The sequence below is a fragment of the Papilio polytes genome, unplaced genomic scaffold, assembly GCF_000836215.1.
Source record: "Papilio polytes unplaced genomic scaffold, Ppol_1.0 DF821511.1, whole genome shotgun sequence".
NCBI lineage: Eukaryota > Metazoa > Arthropoda > Insecta > Lepidoptera > Papilionidae > Papilio > Papilio polytes.
In genome coordinates, this window is record NW_013527693.1 from 896,892 (window position 1) to 919,774 (window position 22,883).

The 22,883-nt window shown below is 34.5% G+C and overlaps 1 protein-coding gene across 2 annotated transcripts in view; it reads left to right on the top strand.

Moving 5' to 3' along the window:
- Window positions 1-21,413, top strand: part of LOC106108549 — a 125,972-nt gene extending 104,559 nt beyond the window's left edge. For both annotated transcript variants that reach the window (XM_013289747.1, XM_013289746.1), the window contains one exon: window positions 20,072-21,413. In XM_013289747.1, the coding sequence (XP_013145201.1) occupies window positions 20,072-20,338 (267 nt within the window). In that variant the 3' untranslated portion in view covers window positions 20,339-21,413. The remainder of the gene's footprint in view (window positions 1-20,071) is intronic.
- Window positions 21,414-22,883: the final 1,470 nt, after the last annotated feature.

Genomic DNA, 22,883 nt, shown 5'->3' on the forward strand with positions numbered 1-22,883 from the left:
AATTTAGTCTATCGGTCGGGGCTTAGGGTATTTAAATTGAGATGTCTAGATGTGGAGATAGGGGACGGCAGCAAGATGGTATCAGGTCGGGAAGCTCGTTTGTATCGTCTACAGATGGTCGCCGGTCGATAGTCGGTGCACCGTTTGTGCCATATAACGGATAGCTAAGCTTTTTTGACCTCATAATTAGATTCAAACTTTATCTTGTAACTATCAATAAATTATCGTTAATTTTTAACTTAAGTAATTTTTAGTAAATAGAGTATTCAATGCGCGATATTTGATATATTTAATACATTTAGCTTTCGCCCGCGACTCCTTCCGCGTAGAATAAAAAAAATGTAAACCTATGTGTTCTTTAAAACTATTCTATATCTGTGTCAAATTTCATCGATATCCGTTCAGCCGTTTAGGCTACAAACTTTAACAAACATCAATCCTTCTATCTAAACTTTCGCATTTATAAAATTACTCGTAGTAAGATAAACCTAGCAAAGTTTATTAGTAAAGGAAACTTCTAGATAGCCTGTCGTCTAATTTTATCGACAGTTTATTGCAGTGTGAACTTTAACAATACTAAACACGTTAATTAACATATCAGGTATCAAGTAATTCGTTAGTCCTGTTATCCGTTATGCAACAAACTAATACTAAAATGTCAATCCAAGGTACACATCACTAGTGGGCTGTAGACACGTACGGCGAGAATATATTTTAATATACGTTGGACTCAATAAAGAAAGCAATTGTCTATTATAGGACCTTCAGTCACGTAGAAAAGTCCTTTAGGATACATCTACACTAATGTTATAAAGCGGAAAGATTTGTATTTTTGGATTTTTGTATGTATCGAAATGACTCAAAAACTACTGGAAAGATTTTAAAAATTCTTTCACCGTTAAAAAGCTATGATTTCTGTGTGTAACATAGGCTATATTTTTTTAAATTTCGAGCGGGCGTAGTCGCAAACAGCTAGTGACTTTATAACGTTTGTGGTACGCGTATTTTCGATGCTTTATTTTTTATTATTTTCTTAATCGATGTTCGTTTGTTAATATCTTTATTCGGTAAAATATTCTCTGTTTACTAAAATAATTATATCGTACAAGCTATTGCTTAAACTATAATTAGTTAATCTATTTGAGTCGTAAAACAACACAAATTGATTCATCTATTGAAAAATGTCTATTAGCTGGAACAAGCTTGTTCACTATGTTCAAATTACAATCATATTGTCTTGTAAAGATCACAAGTCACTAAAGAGACCCTAAAAAGTATAAGCAGTAACGAGGAAATAAATCTTTACCATCGTAAAGTTTTGAATCGATTTCTCATAGTACTTGCGAGATGTAACATTCAGTTTCTCGATTTTATACATTTTACGTTGCACTGACAGCTGTCCAAATTGACCAGATTTTTTAAAAAAATAGTAAAACAAATGTTACATTAAGTACAATAAAAGAATTACGACAAGCGAATGAAATATCACTATAACATACGTAGGGTACTCAAGATTGCGGTATTTCACGCTACTCCCCAACCAATCAGTCGCCTCGGAATTACTGGTGCGGCTTCGAACGGAAACCTCGAGACGCGTGCTGGATAATGGTTGGCAATCTGCTGGCAGATGGAGGCAGATGGTCGGCAATCTGCGACCACTGCCGGCCAGCGCCATCTAGGTAATGACCGCAGCAATCATTGAACCAGTTTGCGACCTTTCAATCGCTAGGAATGTCAACTTGACGTCGCCCGCGGTCCGTCAAATGTACTGCTACCCGTAATGCGATAGCATTAGCTCTTATTACCACACAATAGAGTGTAATTTGGCCGTTACGAGCTGTAAATTATTAGTTGCGAGGTTCGTCTAGTAATGACCGCACTCTTCGTAAAGCGTTTCCTCGAGTTACAGTTTAAAGATGTGGTGTACAGTTTAACTCGGCCGTTTCAAAGACTTTCTGTTCCACTATTTTCTAGTAACGCGAGCATTTTTTCAATTACTAATGTATTTAAATCCTGTATGTCTCTTTTTAAAGCTTAGTTTAATTTCGCCGAAACTCTCTGCAGTATAGTATGCTCTGAAAAAAAAACGAGTTATTTTGTATGAAATTGATTTATTTAAATTTTCAAATAACTCCAAATCTTATATAACCTATTCCCTAAACGTTTGTGAATTGATTAGAAATTAAAAAAAAAAAAACACTCCACTCTACTGATATTAAAAAAGTGTAACTTTTTCCCACGCCTTTTCATTCTGCTGCAAAATTTAGTTTCATATTTAATTCTGTCGTTTCTGCGAATTAAAGAAGCGTCATTGTTAATTTTTTGCATTACATCCTTCACAACTTTAACCTACAACTGTCTGCACCGTTCTCTGTTCGACGAAAGTATAAACGTATTTCTCACGAGATTTAGACAAATGCTAGACGAAGTATATTATCTTACAGTATGAAAACGGTGTATCTTTATTAGTGCATATATACTACTAGCGGATGTTTTAAGACGGTACATTTGTAAATCACAACAATAACCTAGTTCTCTCCGAGAAAACTTTATATAATATGAAATACCAGCTGTTGCCAGCGACTTCGTCCGCGTGGTATTAGAAAACACACGAACTATATAAATAACAAAAAGCTACGTATTCCTTAGGAACCGAACATTTCTCGGATGAACCTCATCTCACGTGTACTCTAGACTTTGTTTTATATCCGTGCCAAATTACAATAAGATATGTTGAACCGTTGCAGAATGATCGAGTAAACATTAAAAAACTAAATAAATTAATCCCACGGGAACCGTAACTATTCCCGGAATAAAAAGTAGCCTGTGTGTTCTTCCAGCCTATGCTCTAAACCTATGCCAAATATCATGGAGATACGTTCAAACTACAAACGTAACAAACATCCAGCCATCCATCGTAACTTTCGCATTTATAATATTAATAGTATGATATAGAATACGAGTAAAACCAATTTAATTGATTCTTTGTATTAGTAGAACATTTTATTAAATCGTTATATTTTTATTAATAAACAAGACTCGATAACTTCAAGCAACATCTAGGAAATGTCATTAAAAAATATTGATTACACTAAAACAATCTATCATGAAGTATGAATATTCAAGAACTTTACAGCTATATTTATTGTAATACGATTATAGTATTAATTCAAATGTAATAAGAAATATATTAGCGTGAAGTAACCAAATGATAAGGTTCATACACAAGTCTTTGGGTGCGCTATCATTTGTCCGAGTCCGCGGTGACATCTGTCGGCGGAGTAACGAGTATATCTCGGGCACACTCATTATTCTAACCCGTACTACCGGAACTCGAACTAATATCACCGATAACGGGTGATTAACTTAATGACAAGACTAACAAAGTTCAACTGGTAATTATGTAAGCGATTTATAGTGATACTTTCTTTATTGCTAAATGAGGAAATCACAAGTTTGCTGAGTCACTTAGAGGAATGTGGTAATTCTAGTTTGAATAGTTAAAAGATATATTTCAATTATTTTATTAGAACAAAATATTTTTTTGCTACATGTCTCAGCTTTGCTGAATTAATACCTATATACATTGTTCACTTCCCCTACTAGAATTGAACAGTCAAATTAAACACCAATCGAAGCGTCTACAATATCAAGATAACGCTCTCTTTAATTTACATATTAAATACTTTAATACAAGCAACAACTGTGTTAAATTGATTCCATTTGTCACGAAACAATCAACCCATGTTCCAGTCTACGGTAACAAATGTAATAACTTATTCAACGAGGATCGCTGTACAGAAAACAACATGCGAAACGAAAGTGATAACGCAACGAGTTTGACGTTCGATAAATCATGGTAGTGCTCGCATCGTTCGTTGCAAAAGTGGTCTAAGCGATGGCTCATTTAAATGCGTACCTTGTTAGAGACAAGTGAGGCCGCGTGCGGAGCCTGTACTTTAATTATTTAAGATTGCTCCCCGTCACAGACGTAATGCCCTGCCGCGTTTGATATTATAATTTTACGCGAGTTTATACGCCTACACGGATTGTTCTCGCTGTTATATTCAATTCGCATTTCGATTTGTACTTAAAATGTATTGTCAGAATTTTACATATTTTATTTAATAAAATTATTCTAAACCGTTTTGATAATATCCAAATAGTTATATGTTATTTTAAAATCTATATAGTTTTACTGTTTCAGTTAAGTTTTGCCTTAAAATTATTATAAAGATAAAAAAAACGATAGAGCCGTAATTTTTCCTTTTATTACAGTCGGTATCGTAAATTCTATCTTACTTCTTACTTCTTACTAATATTATAAATGCGAAAGTTTAGATGGATCGATGGATGGATGTTTGTTAGAGTTTGCAGCCCAAACGGCTGAACGGATCTCAATGAAATTTGGCATAAATGTAGAGGATAGTGTGGAAGAACACATAGGCTACTCTTTTTTTTTTTAATTCCACGCGGACAGAGCCGCGGGCGAAAGCTCGTTAAATATAAATCAATTTGTAGTCTCAAATGTCAGAAATGTACTGTTCAATGCGATTTATGTACGACAAATTGAACAGAATTGAGGCGATGTCAGTTAGCTCTCCGTGGGTGGGCACGCACGTGTTACGCCTCGCTATTTGAGAGACCACATTAAAGGTAAATCTGTACTCCGTTTTATATTATACAACTTACTGGACCGAATACTAATAAAGGCAGATACGCCTGAATTACGAAGAGATATTGACGGGTGTTCTGTCGAGGTAAGCTTTTAGAAAACTCCTACGTATTCATTTTTTTTTATTAGAATCAATGTAGTTTACTTCCTGGCCACCTACTAAGTAAAATAACAGTTCTGCGGTAATACGAATAATTTATATTATTGTCTATAATATTGTCTCTCAAAGGTAAGATTTTCAGATTGCCGGACGGGTTACTGAATGACTATCATTTGAAAACTGAGACAGTTTCACGGCTTCATTTCTAAGAATAGTGCTTTTTCTAAAACTGCTGCAACAGTTCTATTTGATATTGTATAACGCCTTAAATAACAGTTACCGTTTGGATTAAAGGTGAAACGTTTTTAGAAAATAACTGTTAAAAGAGACTACACGGTAAAGGTTCCAATTTATTCGAATTCTTATAAAACAATTTACTTTTGTACTAACTACTATAGTACCAATATTTATTATCATCATCTCCCCCCTTTTTTTTCGCTGGGAAAATGCATTTACGCATCCCCCCCGTTACCAGGGGGGGGGATGTGGGACTCGCCGGCCAAGAAGATGGAAAATGGCCGGAATACCCACTAAAAACCCAGCGGTGTTCCTTCTATCCGCCAGTGGCTGGGTCACGGGAACGCTTGCGCAATCTTCCGCGACCCAGCCAGCAACATCATCTCCCCTGCCTTATCCTATATCATGTAAAAAAAATCTTCTGGTCATCAACCTTAATAGTAGATTAATATCGTTGCAATTTCGCATACCAGCATATTGCTAATAGATTAACTTTCCACCCCGCGCAATATAATTGACGCAGCGCTTCCGAACAAGATTAATATTCCAGTGCAATGTCACTTTTATTACGAAAAGGTACGGACACAGAAGTGATAAAACAGCGATGAAGACTTTCAGTGACGTAACACTGTTAGTTCTCTTACAGATCTTATTATTTCATGTTTTCTTACTAATTTAATGTAATACAAATGCCAAAAAAATTTAATTACTGTTAATTTAATACAAAAATTACAAATAAACGCGGTATAAAGTTAATTGTAAGCAATATTTGTAATATTTGCTTATACTCAGTTTCTTCCTAATTTTTACTTTATATATAATATATATTTATTTGTGAGGCTATTAGTATACACTTCTAAAAAAGTGTTAGCTATTTTGGTATCCGTGGCACACAATCCAGACATTTCGCGTATATAGACAATTATTTCGATATAAATAATTAATTGTAACCCGCTACCGCTTATCAATACGTCGAGGCTACAAGCGTTGTTCGTGAATAATGCACTTCATCGATACGATGACATGTCATTACTATCTGGTACTCTCGGTACACTAAATTACACTATCTATTTTAAAAAGATATTGAATACCATGCAAAAATACTATAAGCATCACTTCGATATTAATTATATTGAAAAGAAGACAAGCAAATAATTAGATAAAAAATGTAATAATCATTTTACTTACTACAGATGAAATAAAACATCATCTCCCCTGCCTTATCCTACTCCCGTAGGGTCGGCGCACCGGGTTTTCGTCCTCCAGAGCACTCTATCATCCGTCATCTCATTCATCACTCCCTTCTTGATCATGTTTCACGCAATCCATCCATCTCTTTCTAGGTCTACCTCTACCGATGTACCCCTCCACATTCAGATGAAATAAAACATTTTTTTTTAAATACGGGGACCTTCTTAAAAAAAGTATTAAACCAATACAGTTTTTTATTTGAACACTTACGAAATTTCGAACAATAAATTCTGCCCACACCACTTCTAAAGGAGTCGTGTCTACTTCGTGGTAGGGATTATGGTAATTTGATGTTCCTAAATTATGATTATTGTTTCCACCAGCATTAGTTGAACAATTGTTTATTTATTACACTATTCGAATATTGCTTCTAATTTGCCTGTTCTTTTAATACAATACAATTTATAAAAGCAAAAAGAAACAAAACAAACACTGACCTTAACTATACAAAGCCGCACAAATTGTATTTCTTATTTTGTAGTCCATTAATTCTACAGAATTCGAATTTAAAAGTTCATTTCCTGACCCCGATAAATAGGATGATATCTCGACTAATAAATACACTGATTACACTAACGACACGATTCAGAGCACAAAAAATCCGAGTAACAATAAAGCTGGATATAAATAAGACGAGATCTAGTTTGTGTGGCGAGCCGCGAGGGCGCGTGGGCGCGACCCACGTCGACCCAACTATACGCATTGAATAATAACGGTAGTGACGGTTAATATAACGAATTACGTTTAAAATAACTCTGTTAAATAGCAGTTCGTGAAATCATTAAGCATACATTTTTACGGCACATCTTAATCGATTTTGCAAGCTGATTGTGAAAAAAGTTAATTGATAACTTTTTTATTATACCTGATGCCTGCAGATCAAATAATTAAGTACTTATAATTACTTTATTAGTTCATCATTATCATCACCAGCTCACTATTCGTCCTCACGGAGGGGCTCGGCACCTACCCTTTATTAGTTACTGTACTGAAAAGTTTGAAATAAACATGAATAAAAAGAAGTAACAATTCCCGAAGTTTGCAAAGCTGATATATTAATTCATTCATACAAATCTTTTTGAACAAGTTTGTCTATTTTCAGTATCATTTTCCTATCATTCAATAGGTAAAGATATTCAAAAGGTGTTAATATTTCAAATCAACGATACATATATGTGCAAAATTATTATAATAAATATCGAATCGATATTACCGACATTTTTCTGTACTCGCGTTGAAGTCTTTTACTCGACAGTGCTTAGTTTAATCGGAGACAATTTTTCCCGTACGAATTCACCACACTGCCATCGAAAATGTTAATAAACAACTTAAATGTGAATTCATATCAATATAATCATTTTATTGAATACCATTACCAAATAAAGACATGTCGTAGGAGTTTTCTAAGACGATGTGTCCGAAAGGTCAAGCAAATGTCAAACGGAGAGATAAGCCCAAGGTCTTGAAACTTATGTCCTGGGGCTGATATGTATTGAAATTAATACTTATATCATAATATATATCTAAATATAACAACTAGATAAGAAACAATATGATAAGTTCGAATTATCTCAATGAAAATAAATTAAAAGCTTGTTTTATGGTTTTTTTCAACGTTACATACGTTACGTATGTTTTTTATCTTTTGTAGATTACACACTGGCTTTTCTTTAAGCACCTATGTCTCAACCTGCAGATATTAGATGTAGATCATTTCTACATAACAGCATCACGACGGCTGCATAAAACAATCACATAATTGTAGAGTCCTCGAGCGAAACAAATCTCTTACAAAATCGTCACCCACATTGTCGTGATGTAGCTATTTTGTGTTGCCGAAACAGAGTTATTAATTCTTGCATTGCCGAATATCGCTGTAACACTCATTATACTAATGTTAAATTTCCTACCATAAGTAATCTATCTTATTAATATTGTAATTGTGAAAATTTACATGAATGTATGGATGTTTGGTAGAGTTTATGGTTTAAAAAGCTTAACGGATCTCGATGAAATTTTGCACAGATGCGGAGGATAGTCTGGAAGGACACATAGGCTACTAATTTTTGTTTTTTAATTGCATTGTACTCCAGGAAAGCTTTAAAGAAGAAACAATTTTCGTATAACTTGTCGCATTAACACAGACTTATTCTCGCCATATTATGGTTAGTCGTTTAAGTATGGAATTGCAATAATTAAGATTTTTTACTTATATAAAACGTAGGTATTTAATTTCGATTAAAATTATATCATATTTACTTGCAGATTTTTCTTGTGCGTATTTATATTTCCTTAAAATAACAGATAAATGTTTCTTGTCATGAACTATTGAAACCTCATATGAAATGCACAGGAAGAGAAATGTTATATTATACAGTCGCAACACAGCTATCTGTTATTTAAATAAGGATATTTATTGTTTCCTTTAAATTTTATTAAAAACCATATAAAGACACGTTAACACTATATGGGAATAATATAGATAACAAATGAATATTGCATTTGGAAATAAATTTACATTAGCATGCTTTAAATTTAACGAAAAAGTAAAAAAAAAGCTATTTTTTACCTATTTTATTATAACATTCAAGTTTTGTCAAAATTCTAAACCGCTTATAAATGATAGTATGGAAAAAGAAATTTCAAATAACAAATCGAATTATTTTTCTCCACTCTCAACTCTCCACGAACAAAACAAACTTACAAAATTAAAATTGTATTAAAAATTAAATAACCCATGAAATAATCTACGATCGCTCCAAAAACTGTAACAATACAAATCAAACGAAAAAAAGACGAGCTAATTCAAATAAATCGAACGCAACAAATTACAAAAAGCAATCAAAGTGACTTGTGCGATTGGAGACGTAACGACGAGCCGCGGGCGGTTAGGAAAGAAAAAAGTATTCGATATCTGGATATGCTGCAGTAGATATGAAGGGGCTATTCAGAGAGCGGCAGCTCGGCGCGCTCTGTAGATAATCTATTTGGTGTAACCTCACGACCTCCCGCTTGCCGATCGATATAACAATATAATTAAAGAGAGATCTCGCTCCGAGATGTCTCGACGCCGCCCTACTCGGAGATCCGTTTACCGGCCGGATGTCGACCGCTCGCTCTAAAAGGAAACGCTCATGATTGTTGTGCTCCCACCTAGTAATAGCTGTCATTATTTACTACAGTCGTTTGTGGGTTTTTATACTGGACGTCTCTCGCTGTGGTTAGAGTCGACTTAAAGTCAATAACGTAACGGTTTTGTGCAGGAATTTCGCTTCGATAGGCAATAGTTACATTTATAGAGTGAGATTGATACAATTTGTCTTGTTACAAATTATCTGAACATGAGATCAGATAACTTGAGGTAAAATTCGCTTTATAAAACAACCAAAGTGACGCCTGTAATTTACAAGGGTAGACACAGGCCATATTTAGTAAAAACATCCATTATACAAACATAGGATTTCTTCTTCTTCATTGACTAAAGTGGTAATGGAGTCCTTAGATAAGTACATTTAATAACAACCAACGAAGTAACTTGCTATTCTTGAATATTTTAACCAATTGTTAGTTCAAAATTGTCAAGAAAAATAGCCACTTGAATTTTAAATCCTATTGTTGTAACTTTCCCCTACTTCATTTCTACGTTTCTAGATCGATATGAAATTGGAAATGTTGTAATTATCAGTGGTCTAGAATCGAGGTGAGCAGCGGCTACACCTCATTTACCGTCGGGACACCACAATGCATCCAGTGGCGATACAATCTGCTCTGTGGGTGTACCCGCTAGATTTACCGACGGCTTAACCCGAACAAGGTGATCGGTAATATTTCTTACAGTTTCTTATTTATTACTTTCCTTGTTACAGATATGTCATAATTTTAAAATTTATTGTCGCCATTCGTTAATTAGTGGAAACATTTGTTTTCCGTTTCCATAGTAATCATACTAATGTTATAAATGCGAAAGTTTAGATGGAATTTGTAGCCTAAACGGCTGAACGTATTTCGATGAAATTTGGCATAGATGTAGAGCATAGTCTGGAAGAACCAATAGGCTAATGCTACATAAGTTCGTTGTTTTAATATAAAGAAATACATGAATTGTTGTTTAGATGTTTTAATAAAGCTAACATCATTTAACATACACAATAACTTACAGAATAAATTGAACCATGCAATATAAGTTAAGGGGAGGCTAAAAACCAGCGCGTCCTTCAGGATCAAGCTGGAGGCCGCATCAGCTGAGCCTTCTCCTTTTGGCCGAAAACTGATTTTTTATTTTTATAAATTCTAATAAATTTTGTTTTATTGTTTTTTTTTTTGTGCAAGAATGTTCATTTAATTATATAATTGCTTGTGTAAGGCGATGTCGGATAAAATGAAGGGCTGATAGAACAAGAGTATCTATCTGAATAAAGCAGCTCATGCATATGCAGTGACCAGCGACCAGCGGCGTCCAAACAGAACTACCAACATACGAACGAACGCTTGAGATACATTTTAGAACTATGATGAGATATAGTACGTTAGGGTGACCACTATTCCGTGTACTCATAAAACCAGTAACCTACTGCAATCCCAACTTATCCCAAAGCCCACTAGAGTTCTGGTTCTCTACCTACATATTTCAATTATTTTTAACAGTAGTATAATACAAAACTGACCTCGGGTTATTTTCAAGTAGAATAATAGAACAAGCTTTAATCTATGACTCTGTCTGAGTGGAATTTAAACAAAAAAAACTAGCCTATGTGTTCTTCCAGACTCTCCTTTACATCCATACCAAATTTCATCGAGATCTATTTAGCAGTTTAACTCTAACAATCATCCATACATCCATCTAAACTTTCGCATTTATAATATTAGTAAGATATACCTTTTTATGCTATAATAGTACTAAATGATGAAGCATAAAAATATTTATATCTTAATTTTAATGGAAATAATAGTAAATCGATGTCGACATTGAATATATGCATACAAACGTTTCGAGTTTAAAACAAATGACTACACACTAACTGCCGCTGCAAATATAATGCGTTATTTTTTTTTTGTAGTCCAGTGATAAGAAAATATTTATTACTGAAATAAAATCGACGCTATGCATTTGTTAAATATATTTTATAAGGAACGAACGAACGAGTTATACTCCGATGATTAGTTACTATTTATATCTACCTTCACAGCACTTCATGAATTTATTCATTCGATGTTTACGAGCTGCAATATAAACAAGAAATTAATTCGTCGACTGAATAATTTTCTTATAAATTTGTCGTCTCGCCGGCGACTAGATGAGCCGATATCTTATAATAGGTTTAATTATATCCAGGGGACGACGAAAATTATGGTCACCGCCGGCGTCGTATCCGCGTACCGACCATATAAGGGTTCGTAGTTCTGCCACCGAACTAGTTGCGGGATGAAAGCGGCCTTGCCACGCTAATAACGGCTGCTCTGCTCTCGGCCGCAATCTCTCCTGCATTAATTTATGACGTCACTTAGCCCTTTGTATGGCCCCCGACGATAAACACCTAATCTGCGAGGGCCCGGAACAATATAGCATTTGTGTAGATCGAGATAATTTCTTACTTTGTTCTGTTTAAGGCCTATTGTAAATGGAAGTTATTAAGGATTAATAAAGGGCTTTGTTTTTAAAGGTATAGAAAAGTGTAGGTAGCGGAAACGATCTGCAATAACTCGATATAAAGATTACATTAAAAAACTATCCATGAATCTTTAAAAATAAAACCGTTAAAAGAAGACGCTGCCTCCTGAAACACAGTTATTACTAGCTCAGGAGACAGAGTCCCACTAACTGTACTAAACTGTTTTAGATCAATAAAGAATTTTTGCTTTTTTTTGTTTTTTAAAATATTTACATGTTAATAAGGAAATAGACAATAATACTTACAACTTACTCTAAAGCCTAACGAACTTTTCCTAATAGTTCTTTTTTCTTTGCTTGATATATTTACTTAGCGGTTATTAATAAACTATTCTACAGTTAACTAGGTGTAACAACATACTTAGATTGTTAAGTTCATCATAAAGTCTATTACCTGCAAACAAAATTAAAACAAATTGTATTTAAAACCCATAACAAATTACAAATACAAACATGAAATCGTTCCGATACTTTATTAAATATGAAGTTAAATGGTTAACGCGCGAGCTTATTACCTATTCATTTGACGTGAAATATTCAATGTTTTAACGAGCCTGATGAATATTTATCGAATTCGTCCCCGCGGAGAATTATTGCCGAAGATCCGTCGCCGTTAGATGTGTTTTCTAATTATTCACAACTGTTCATTCATTACTTCCGTTACAAAAGCTCGAATTCACAGAAAAGTTTTTGAGAAAGCTTCACGTCGCAAAATTTACAAGCTTCCTCTCCTATTTTTTATCTCTTCTTTAACACAATCGAGTTAAATTTAACAATATTAAATAAAATTAAATTAAATTGCAAACTTTCGAAGCGCGATAACTTAAGATCAATATTTTTTTGGTTAAAAGTCAGGTCAACTAAATGACATTCCAACCTCGGATATATACAGTGTAGTCTATTTACCTTTATCTAAATAACTATTAATAGATTATTTCTATAAAACTGCTACGTAACTGCTAAACAATAGTGCGCAGAACTCGGCTTACCAAATAAGCTAGGCATCGCTTTAGCGTGGCTTGTAAGGGTCTCATGTAAATTTAGTAAACGCCGACGATCTCGTGGGTCTTGTAGGAACAGTGTTAGTTGCGCGCTATCCAACAATCGCATTAGCGACTGCGATATAAACACGCGAGAATTACGGAGTCTGTGTTATTGAATACGTTACAGCAACGTAACGCTTTAGCCCCGATCTACATCACAGCGATGGGTCAAAGAGTATCAATAGTAAGTAACAAAACTGTTTTAGTTAAGTATATGGTATTAACTATTCTTTGAATCATGCAATGTTTATGTCTTTCAGTTTATCTTTCTGTACATCCTTCTTAATTTACATAATTACTTCCTCATTTAAACTTTTTTTATTATAATAACTGTACCTCGCGACTTCGTCCACGTAGAATATGAAATAGAAAAAAAGCCTATGTTACTCTGCGATAATGTATCTTTTTAACGGTGAAAAACAAAAAAATAAAACTTTTCCTCTTTATAACTTAGTTTAGATATAGATATTGAAGTAAGAATTTCCTGTACCAGTAAATTTTAAGTTTAATAATATTAAGAACCTGTTAATCATAAAAATATTCGTTTATATGACGCTAAGCAATAACATACCAACTTAACATCTCATTACGCAAACAAATATTGTACTTAATCAACGTATTAGTTACATTAAAAGACATTTAAGTAGTTTAGCTCCAGTTGTCAGAGTACAAGTAAGTAGAGGCGATGTGGGCGCACTTTCCTCCGGCGCTCGGTAGAGGGCGCGCCGCCGCCGGCACGCGACCGCTACTCGTTTACTGCTAGTGATGAACCATTATTATATATATCGATATTTTACAGTTATCAATAAAATAACGAGTTAGATATATTTAAACTTACTTTAGATATGTAAAAAACAAAATACGCGATAAATAGTTATCTAGCGTTTTGTAATTTTGTTTAAGTGCTAAAGACATTATCCTAAATTTCATGTAATTAACCTACAAACCCATAACAAATGCAAAAACATGTCTATTTATTACTCAATCCTCGTCATTATCGTCAGCACTAAAATAAGTATTTGTTACTAAACAACAGTAATCAGTGCAATTCGTTATACTTGTGTAATAATTTAATCTTAAATTGAAAATTGTCTACCAGTCTTGGCTACGAAAATAAAGACATAGGCTGTAGCTAAAATATGTCGATACAAAAGCATTTATCGATAAGAAAGTATCGATTTATTGGCCTCTCTACAAGTTCAGTTACAAGTGGCACGAGCCGCGATACTATCTAGTCAGCCGATGATACAACGAGATTGTTTCACCGGAATACCGCGCGGATACCGACTATTACTCGATACCTAATATCGATATCATCTAAGTATCGAGCCGAAAACGATCGGACTTATGTCACGTTTTTATTGTACAATTATAAATGATATTTATAACTATGTAATTATTTATGTCAATTTTTAAAAGTACCATCTAATAATTGATTACTCTTACTGTCGTACTTAATCACTATGAGTATTCCTTAGTGTAGGTTTCTCGTCATAGACTTCTCTGAAACCATGAAATAAATGCAATACTACTTTATATAACACTAGCTGTTGCTCGCGACTTCGTCCACGCGAAATTAAAGTTGTATAAAAATATAGCCTAAGTTACTCAGCGATGACATAATTCTTTAATGGTCAAAGATTTTTTAAATCCGCCCAGTAGTTTTTGAGATATTTCCGTACATACAAAAATACAAATCTTTATATTATTAGTATAGATAATAATACTAAGGTATCCCACAAATGTTATTTAACTTGGTTACAACCAGATGTTAAATTTGCATAACTGAAGTATGGTCACCCTATAACCACGAAAGCTCCACATAACCGCTGGTAACCGCGCAGTAAGTCAGCGCGGCCTCGCTGCTTCGTGTTTACTTAACGGGGCCCTGATTGCTTTTACGATGAGATAAATAGTGCATTTATAGAACAGATTGTGGATTCGATAAAAATATATTTTATTGAATTATAATCTTAAATGATTAAATATTATAAATCTAAAGATTTATTCTAATCTACACATTTCTGAAGAAGAGACAAAAGAAAAAGAATATAATGTATCTCTTACGTTATCTCACTCAGTTATCTATTAAATAAATTACCTATTCCTGCTTAATCCATAGTATATTTTATTCTATATCAAAGACCAATTTAATTCTTAATTCCAAATCGTAAAATAAATAAATTAATTCCTTTGCATTTAATTTATATTTTATGCTACTCTTCCTCGAAGTTCCAATTCCAATTTAATTATTTCTTCCAATCCCCCGGCAGTGACCCGTTCAGACCTCGGAACCAGCAGGTAGCAATTACCCCAAGGTATTAAATGACCTCCCCGACCCGGACTTGTTTAATTCTAACAACCACAGCTAAATCAATTAGAAGCTCGGAGAAGTAAACCAGTCTAACTTGACCCTTCAATCGGGGATAAAGGCTTCCTGCTTTTTGATACAAAATTAAACGCGATTTATATTGATGGATGAATGGATGGATGGATGGATGGATGGATGGATGGATGGATGTTTGTTAGAGTTTGTAGCCAAAACGGTTAAACGGGTCTCGATGAAATATGGCATAGATGTAGAGGATAGTCTGGAAGAACACATAGGCTACTTGTATATGTTTTTGATTAATTCCGGACGGAGTCGCGGGTGAAAGCTAGTTTGTTAAAATAATGATAAAACTTACAACAAACACAAGAATTAGAAACAATTCCGTTTACGTTTTATTTCCTTTTTACTTTTTCTATAAATTACCACTCAATAATAGCAATTCTTGATATGACTGTTGATGGGCTAGTATAAGAGATTTCGATTTACTATTTTACCGCCTTTGACCATAAAAGTTATCTAATAATAACAAACAGTCACAATACTATTATATCTGATCTGAAATTGATTCTTAGTTATAACATAAAACGGCAGTTATGATGGAATGGTACGACCATTGTGCTATTTACTCGTAGATATCAAGCATCGTTAATATACAAACGTATCTCTGATAGCAATTAAAACTTTCAACATGAGTTGCATCGCTAACTTTATTTGCACACTTAAACGCTATCTAAGTAGTTAGAAACTGCCGTAACACAAATCACTCGGTTAACTCAACTTATAGTTAACTAATTACCACTATAAAAGTTATCGTAATAGCGACCTTCTCGGTACGCCATACATTTCGCCAATAACCACAAGTTTTCTTCATACCTATGTAATGAAGCCGCGTCTCACACATAGCTCGCATTGTTAACAATCGACCAGTATACATAGACCTCTATGAATTCAAAACAATAATTTTCGCCGTTGAAGACTTGGAGATCATCTCGACTAGTCGATTACAATGCTCGAGGATCGGTAACTGGGCGTTTTCGATTCGTATTAATTCGGATGCGTTCGGTCGAAGTCGTCCCGCCTACTTGCGCGTGCGCAACTCTTTGTCCTACTCTTTTCCATTGGAAAGTCGTTAGTCTATCTCGGTCTGTCATGGCGAGCGCACGCCACTCCCAAAGGTCGGCTTAGGCTGGGTCCAATTATTGCTTCTAAGCTTTTTGCGCGCCACGATCTGTATGATAAGCTTTCTGTTTTAATAATAAAATTAATGATTTAATCTCTGTTAGTGTTCTTAAAACAAAGATAACCACGCCCTCTGTGTGAATTAAGTAGACGACTTTTATGTTTTTGTTAAAGATTTTTTTCAATATTTATTTTATACTTTGTAAACAACTAATTACACTACAGTCCCTAAGTTAAAGTTTGACATCATAACAGAAGTAATTTTCTTCACAAACGAACACAATAGAAAAAATTTGGAGCAAGTAATTAATATAAGTAGTATAATATCAACTGAGTGAGTAAGCAGTAATATAAAATTAAAAACCAATTGTCCCGTAAATAGAAATGTACTTAAAATTGATTATAAAAAGAAACCAATTCATATACACCTTACATTACTTTGGACTAATGCTAGTATGCGGTTTCTCTTACATCTTATTTAAATATTTAATATAGTTTTATTATCATTGCGTTCTAAAAAGAAGTAGTCATTGTTCAATAAATCCTTTAGCGTAAATTTTTCATACTTTTGCTCGCATAGTCGTTAAGTAGTCCCTGAGTGCAGATTTAGTAAGAGAAGGGACCGTTCAAGTAATTAAATTACTCTATATAGCAGCTGGTGTCATATCAAGCTTCCACTGTAAAAGGTTTTAAGATCTTCTTGTGTTTTCTGTAATTGCCGTCCATTCTAGAATCATCTCCCCTGCCTTATCCTACTCCTGTAGGGTCGGCGCACCGGGTTTTCGTCCTCCAAATAACTCTATCATCCGCCATCTCAGTCATCACTCCCTTCTTGATCATGTCACCATTCACGCAATCCATCTAGAATCGTTAATATAAATATATTACCTAAGTTTATTTAGCTATAATTGTAGAATATTACAATCATACAAGGGAACTTAGTTCGTATATTCGAAGCAGAGCAGTGGTGGAATGGCGAGCGGCTGAGATATAATTACGGGATGAGTGCAGCCGAACCGTCAGCTCTAAATATAAGCCGCGGCCCTGCTTTAAGCTTAATACCAATCTTTATAATGTAATGCTGCCCGACGATAGTAATGTTACTTTCTACATCGACATCGAGAACTATTATTTTACACTACTCAAGTGATTTCTTTTTATTTTATAAAAAAATTAAATGCCTTTCTATTGTAGTTAAGAAATAAAAAAAACATTGTAGAAACTAAACAATAAGCAATGGTTAAATTTTACTTTATAATTAACTGTTATATCCGAATTATCAAAGATAAGTTTGATGCATCTGCTAATTTTTGTTTTGACTAATTGTAACACGTATACAAAATTATCGATAGTGTTCGTTCACTAATCGTAACACATCGATAAACCGGGCACCATAACTCGGCCGCGCTCCCTGTCGTAATTTATCGATAGGGCGCATCACTAGCCGGGAGCAAAGGTTCCGCAGAGGGCGCAGGCATCAATTTGCGCGGTAGCCGCCGCGGGCGCCGCCGCCCCTGTCATTAGCCCGCGCCGCCCCCGCATCCCCATCCCCCCTTCAACCCAAAGGAACATACTTTAACCTTTTTTACTCCTCTCCCCTGTCTCCCCTACAACCTGTTCCCGGGATGCTGCTGTGGCAACACTGACGCAATTTAAACATCGGTTCATGGCCGCGGGCGATACGCAGTATCTGTAACCTGTTAACCGCACGGCCTAAGTAAAACGCAATATGCCCGACGTATTTAAAGCCATCGCTCCGGGTCCCAGCGCCCGGCGCCGGGTTACCAGCTTGCCCGCCACTGCGTATGTAAGGAATTTACTTTATATTCCAATGGCTTTTGTGGCAAACATTACTTGCATTAAAGATGGTCGTAACCTTAACAGTACTACATCGCTGTATATTGAAACGGGGACTGGATGTGACAATTTGGGCAATGTTTTTCAAACATATAAAATGTATTAAATAGTTTTTACTTGTTAATGTTGTATGAATGAATAGATATTTCCACGAAATAAACGAAATGTGCTTTACAGTAATATTAAACAAATAGACTTATTATTGTTTCTGGTCTTTCTTACAATAGTCAACCTAATTTCATGGACCGACAAACAATTTCTAACAATTACACTTGCGGTTTTCTTTTTGGATGTAGTAACAAAAAAATGGACAAATTCCTTGAGGCTCAGACACATATAATTTACTCCCCCAATTAAACAATTTTCTCCAATATCATTCCGTTTGATTTGGACGATGCTCAGGTCGGTTCTGACTCCAGGGCACGGGCATTAGAGGGTCCCGAAACGATTCCACATCTCGGTAACCCCCATTAAACATAAACATGCCCTCGAACCACACCGCCTCGGAAGGTTACGAGGGTCAGGCTCCGTTCCACTTTATTCAAATCGGATTTACCTCGAAGCTATGCGAGGAGCCCGCTCGCTGTCCAGTCTCTAATCGATTTTGCATAAAAATAAATTTGGCCGTTTTGTTGAGCATCAAAGTGGTAACGAGTATCGAGATGATGGAACAAAACGACTGCTGCAAATTGACCCGTCCTTCGGAGAGAGACGCGGGCGCGGCGACCTGTCGCCGCTAAATAATTCCGTTCCCATGCGCTAGCCACCGGCTATCTCGCTTTAATTATTCATAGACTTTTTTATCCGCTACCGCTTTTTACCGCTCGACGGCCGCCCGGTTATTTCTTCGATGCTATTATAAAATTAAAAAGAATAAAATAATCGAGCGGCCGGCGCAATTTAAAAAAGGAATACGTCGGATGACACGGATCGAACTCCGGGCAAATGTCGCGCGGTAAAAAGTGGTCGAGCGTGAAGAGCGCGCGGGGGCGGTCGGTGCGGGGAGCGCGGGGGGCGCGGGGCGGGCGGCAGGACGTCACGTAGGCGCTCGCTTTTTGTCAGCGTTCCCGCGGAGATGACAGGTCGCTGGACGCTGCGGCCGCGACCTGCGTCATCGCGACACGCCAATCTTGATGCTTGCACTTTTCTTGTCGGTTTTATTTCTAATTTCCGTTCATCTAAATTGATTTTTTTTTTATTCAATGTCCCGAAATGTTTTCTATTTTATTTTTTGGGCACACCTGTACAATTTAACGAGTTTTTGCGTACATCGTTTCAGTATGAAGGAAGCTTTAAATGGTCAATAATAAAATGTCACCGCAGACATGTAGCTGTATATTTAAATAGTTCAAAACGTTTATTTTACTAATAGTACAGTATATCAAAAATAACAAGTATCAAGATTAGTTGCGTATAGTGTTTGGAATGACCACGGCAGGTGCAGTGCGAAGGACGATCGGACGCGAACCCGGCCGCTAATAAACTTCCTACAGATTCTCACACAGGGCTAATACAAATCCAATCAAAGCGTCCACGATTAAGATACTTTTAAATTAGCTGAAGTAATTAACAACAGATTTCCCGCCGGACAATTACAAAGCACATAATAGAGCTATAAAAATAATAGCTGCAGATTATCGAACTTTATTAATCAGACTAGACATAAAATATATTAAAACCAACTTAATTTTTTTGGTATTGGAATTGACAGTAAATGTTTATTTTACAGAATTTCCGTGAGCAAAGAATCGACGGTGCAGGCCTGCCTCTCTTAACCGAGGAGCATTTAACGGGCATGCTTCAGATGAAGTTAGGACCGGCGCTGAAGTTACGAGCAGTGGTGGCGCGGAGACTGGAGGCGTGTGCCAGTTGCCAGCCAGCGTCTGCCAGCACCACCGCCACGGTCACACCTGCCACGACACCAAACACCACGCCGAGGCTCAATGGAGCCGCACTAAAGCCTGAACCGAGGAGTAATTCAACGAGCCCCAGCTAGAAACTATAAGCTAGATTTCGTAACAGTTTCAAACCGCTTACAAGCCCGCGCAAAATGAGGAATGTAGGCGATGCATTTACGAAGTTGTTACAGTATTTAATTGCAACACGACTGTTTCTCACAGCCCTTTTATTTTTAAAATCACTGACACATCACATTAGCTTAGTTTTTAATACAGACTGTGTAGAGGTTATGAATTAACATCTGGTAATACGCGGTAATTTTTTAATACAGAAACTATGTAGATACTGTTTTATATTTTAAAATAATGTTTTTAATTTTTAATCAACTCGTAATTTCTGTAATATTATATTACGGCAGAATAATATCCTACCAAAATCTACCTTTTTGGTAATAAAAGTTACTATTTTAATGTTTTAATCCAGTGAAGTTATATGACTAGGAAATATGGCAAGGTTTTTATAACGCCTTATTGAAACTATATATTTAGTCATCGAATCCAGATTTGATAGTCTTCCAGTTTTGTAAGTAGATTTTGCATTTAGATACAACTTAAACTTAGTAATAACTTGATATTTTAGTATTGTAAATACCTACATTTGTTACGTGTTGCCGTCCAAATAATTACATAGCATTTTGGAATATCTTGTATGTTTTCATCTCAAACGTGTGTTAAAAAATAATCGATAATTTTTTTAAAAAAGATGTGGCTAACGTCATGCAAAGAGCTTATAAACATACGAACATTTCGTATTTTTTTCATTTTGTAATAACATATTCTTCGGTGCTAAATGACCCTGGTAGATATAATTAACTATTACTATGTAGAATAATTGTACATAAAAGCCTTATTGTATAAAAAATAATATTTTTGAGGCTACCTACAAGTATACAGGGTCACAAAGATACAATCTGTATATAATATAAATAATATTGTTAGATTGTTTGTATAATTTTGTCGCATACATAAATAGCATTTATTTATATCACACCTGAAGAAAGCTCAGTATATAATGTACCGAATAACTTGAGTAGCGATGTATTTAGTTTTTAATTGTAAAAACTGACTTCAATGCATAATAACTTCTAATAACCTTACTATCAGAATATTGTTGTAAAAACGTCAATATTTGATGTGAAGAAGGAAGTTTTTACCTGTGGTAATCTCCGTATTTGCCAAACTAGTGTATTAACTAGACAATTTATAAAAGCAGATTTAATAATAATTATAGATCATTAATGACATATTTTCGTTTTAAAATTAAATAATCTGACATATAAAATAGATAAGAGATATATAAAAAAGACAATAAAATCACATGGTGCTATTTGGGTAATATTTTTAAATTTTAAAAGTGCCTTTTATGTCTTCCTTTGTAATAAGAATGTTCGATGAATATTTTCAAAAAGTATTACGGATATATGCTTTAAATTTGTCGTCATGATACAATAGTATAGATATCAATATTATATTTGAAAGATTGTTGAAAGGTGATTCAATAGTAAGCGTGTATCACATTTTGTTAATTAACTTAGTTATACGGACCAGTGACTTATTGTAAATTTGTACCTATTAATATATAATTTGTGTTGTGTAATGTAATCAAACATTTAAACATATAGACAGATTTATCTAAAAAAAATAACCTCAAAATTTATCTTATAGTAAGTATCACAAGAATCAGAAGTTTAAAAAAAAACATAATTTTAGTATTCTATTTTTAAAAGTGAGAAGTAAATGAAAGACCTTTTTTGTATTTAAGTAAAAGTTTTTAATCCTCTGAAGAATATGAATCAAATATTGAATTAATAAAATAATGAAATCTCTTTTGTCTATATGTTTAAATGTTTGATGTAAATAATAATTTCAATTTAAAAAGCAAGTGTTCGGGACAAGCTTGTAGTTTACATGTTCATTTAATATTTCTAAATAAATTTAAAAGAAGCATTTCAGTAAACTGTATCACTTCGGTATAGTAAGGCATGCAGTAAACAACAGAGTAAAAAATTTTTCTTGTTAATATATTGCATACTTGTTTATTTGCATGTCTTACTTTACGGTTGCACTTACTCTATGGCTTATCTAAATCACGTGGTTCTTTTTTTTTATAAAATTACATATATACATATAAAATGTTTGTATAAACATGAACTTATATTACTGAATGGTGTTTTTTACATGTATTTTAACCCTTAAATGCATGATTTTTTATTTAATTATAAAATCAATATTTCAGTATAGGTTTTGAGACATAGATTAAGGGAAAAATAATTTAAAAATCTTGGTTTCAATAAAAACTATAATTTTGTTTGTAGACTTTTGGCAACAATATGCATTTAACGGTTAATTGTTATGGTACTAAAATATTTTTTAAAATTAAATCTGATAATAACTGCAAGCTTGTCCCCTTCGTGTCGTTAGTTATTTTATTAATAACTTTATCGGCTTTCTACGAAGTTTTAGTCAATTCTGTTTACCTTTCTTCATAGCATTGTGTAGTACTTAGATTTGTTAGCTTTTTAGCTATAAGAGGATTAAGTTCAGTCCAAATTTTTAAGTATTTATGTGAAGAGAATAAAAACA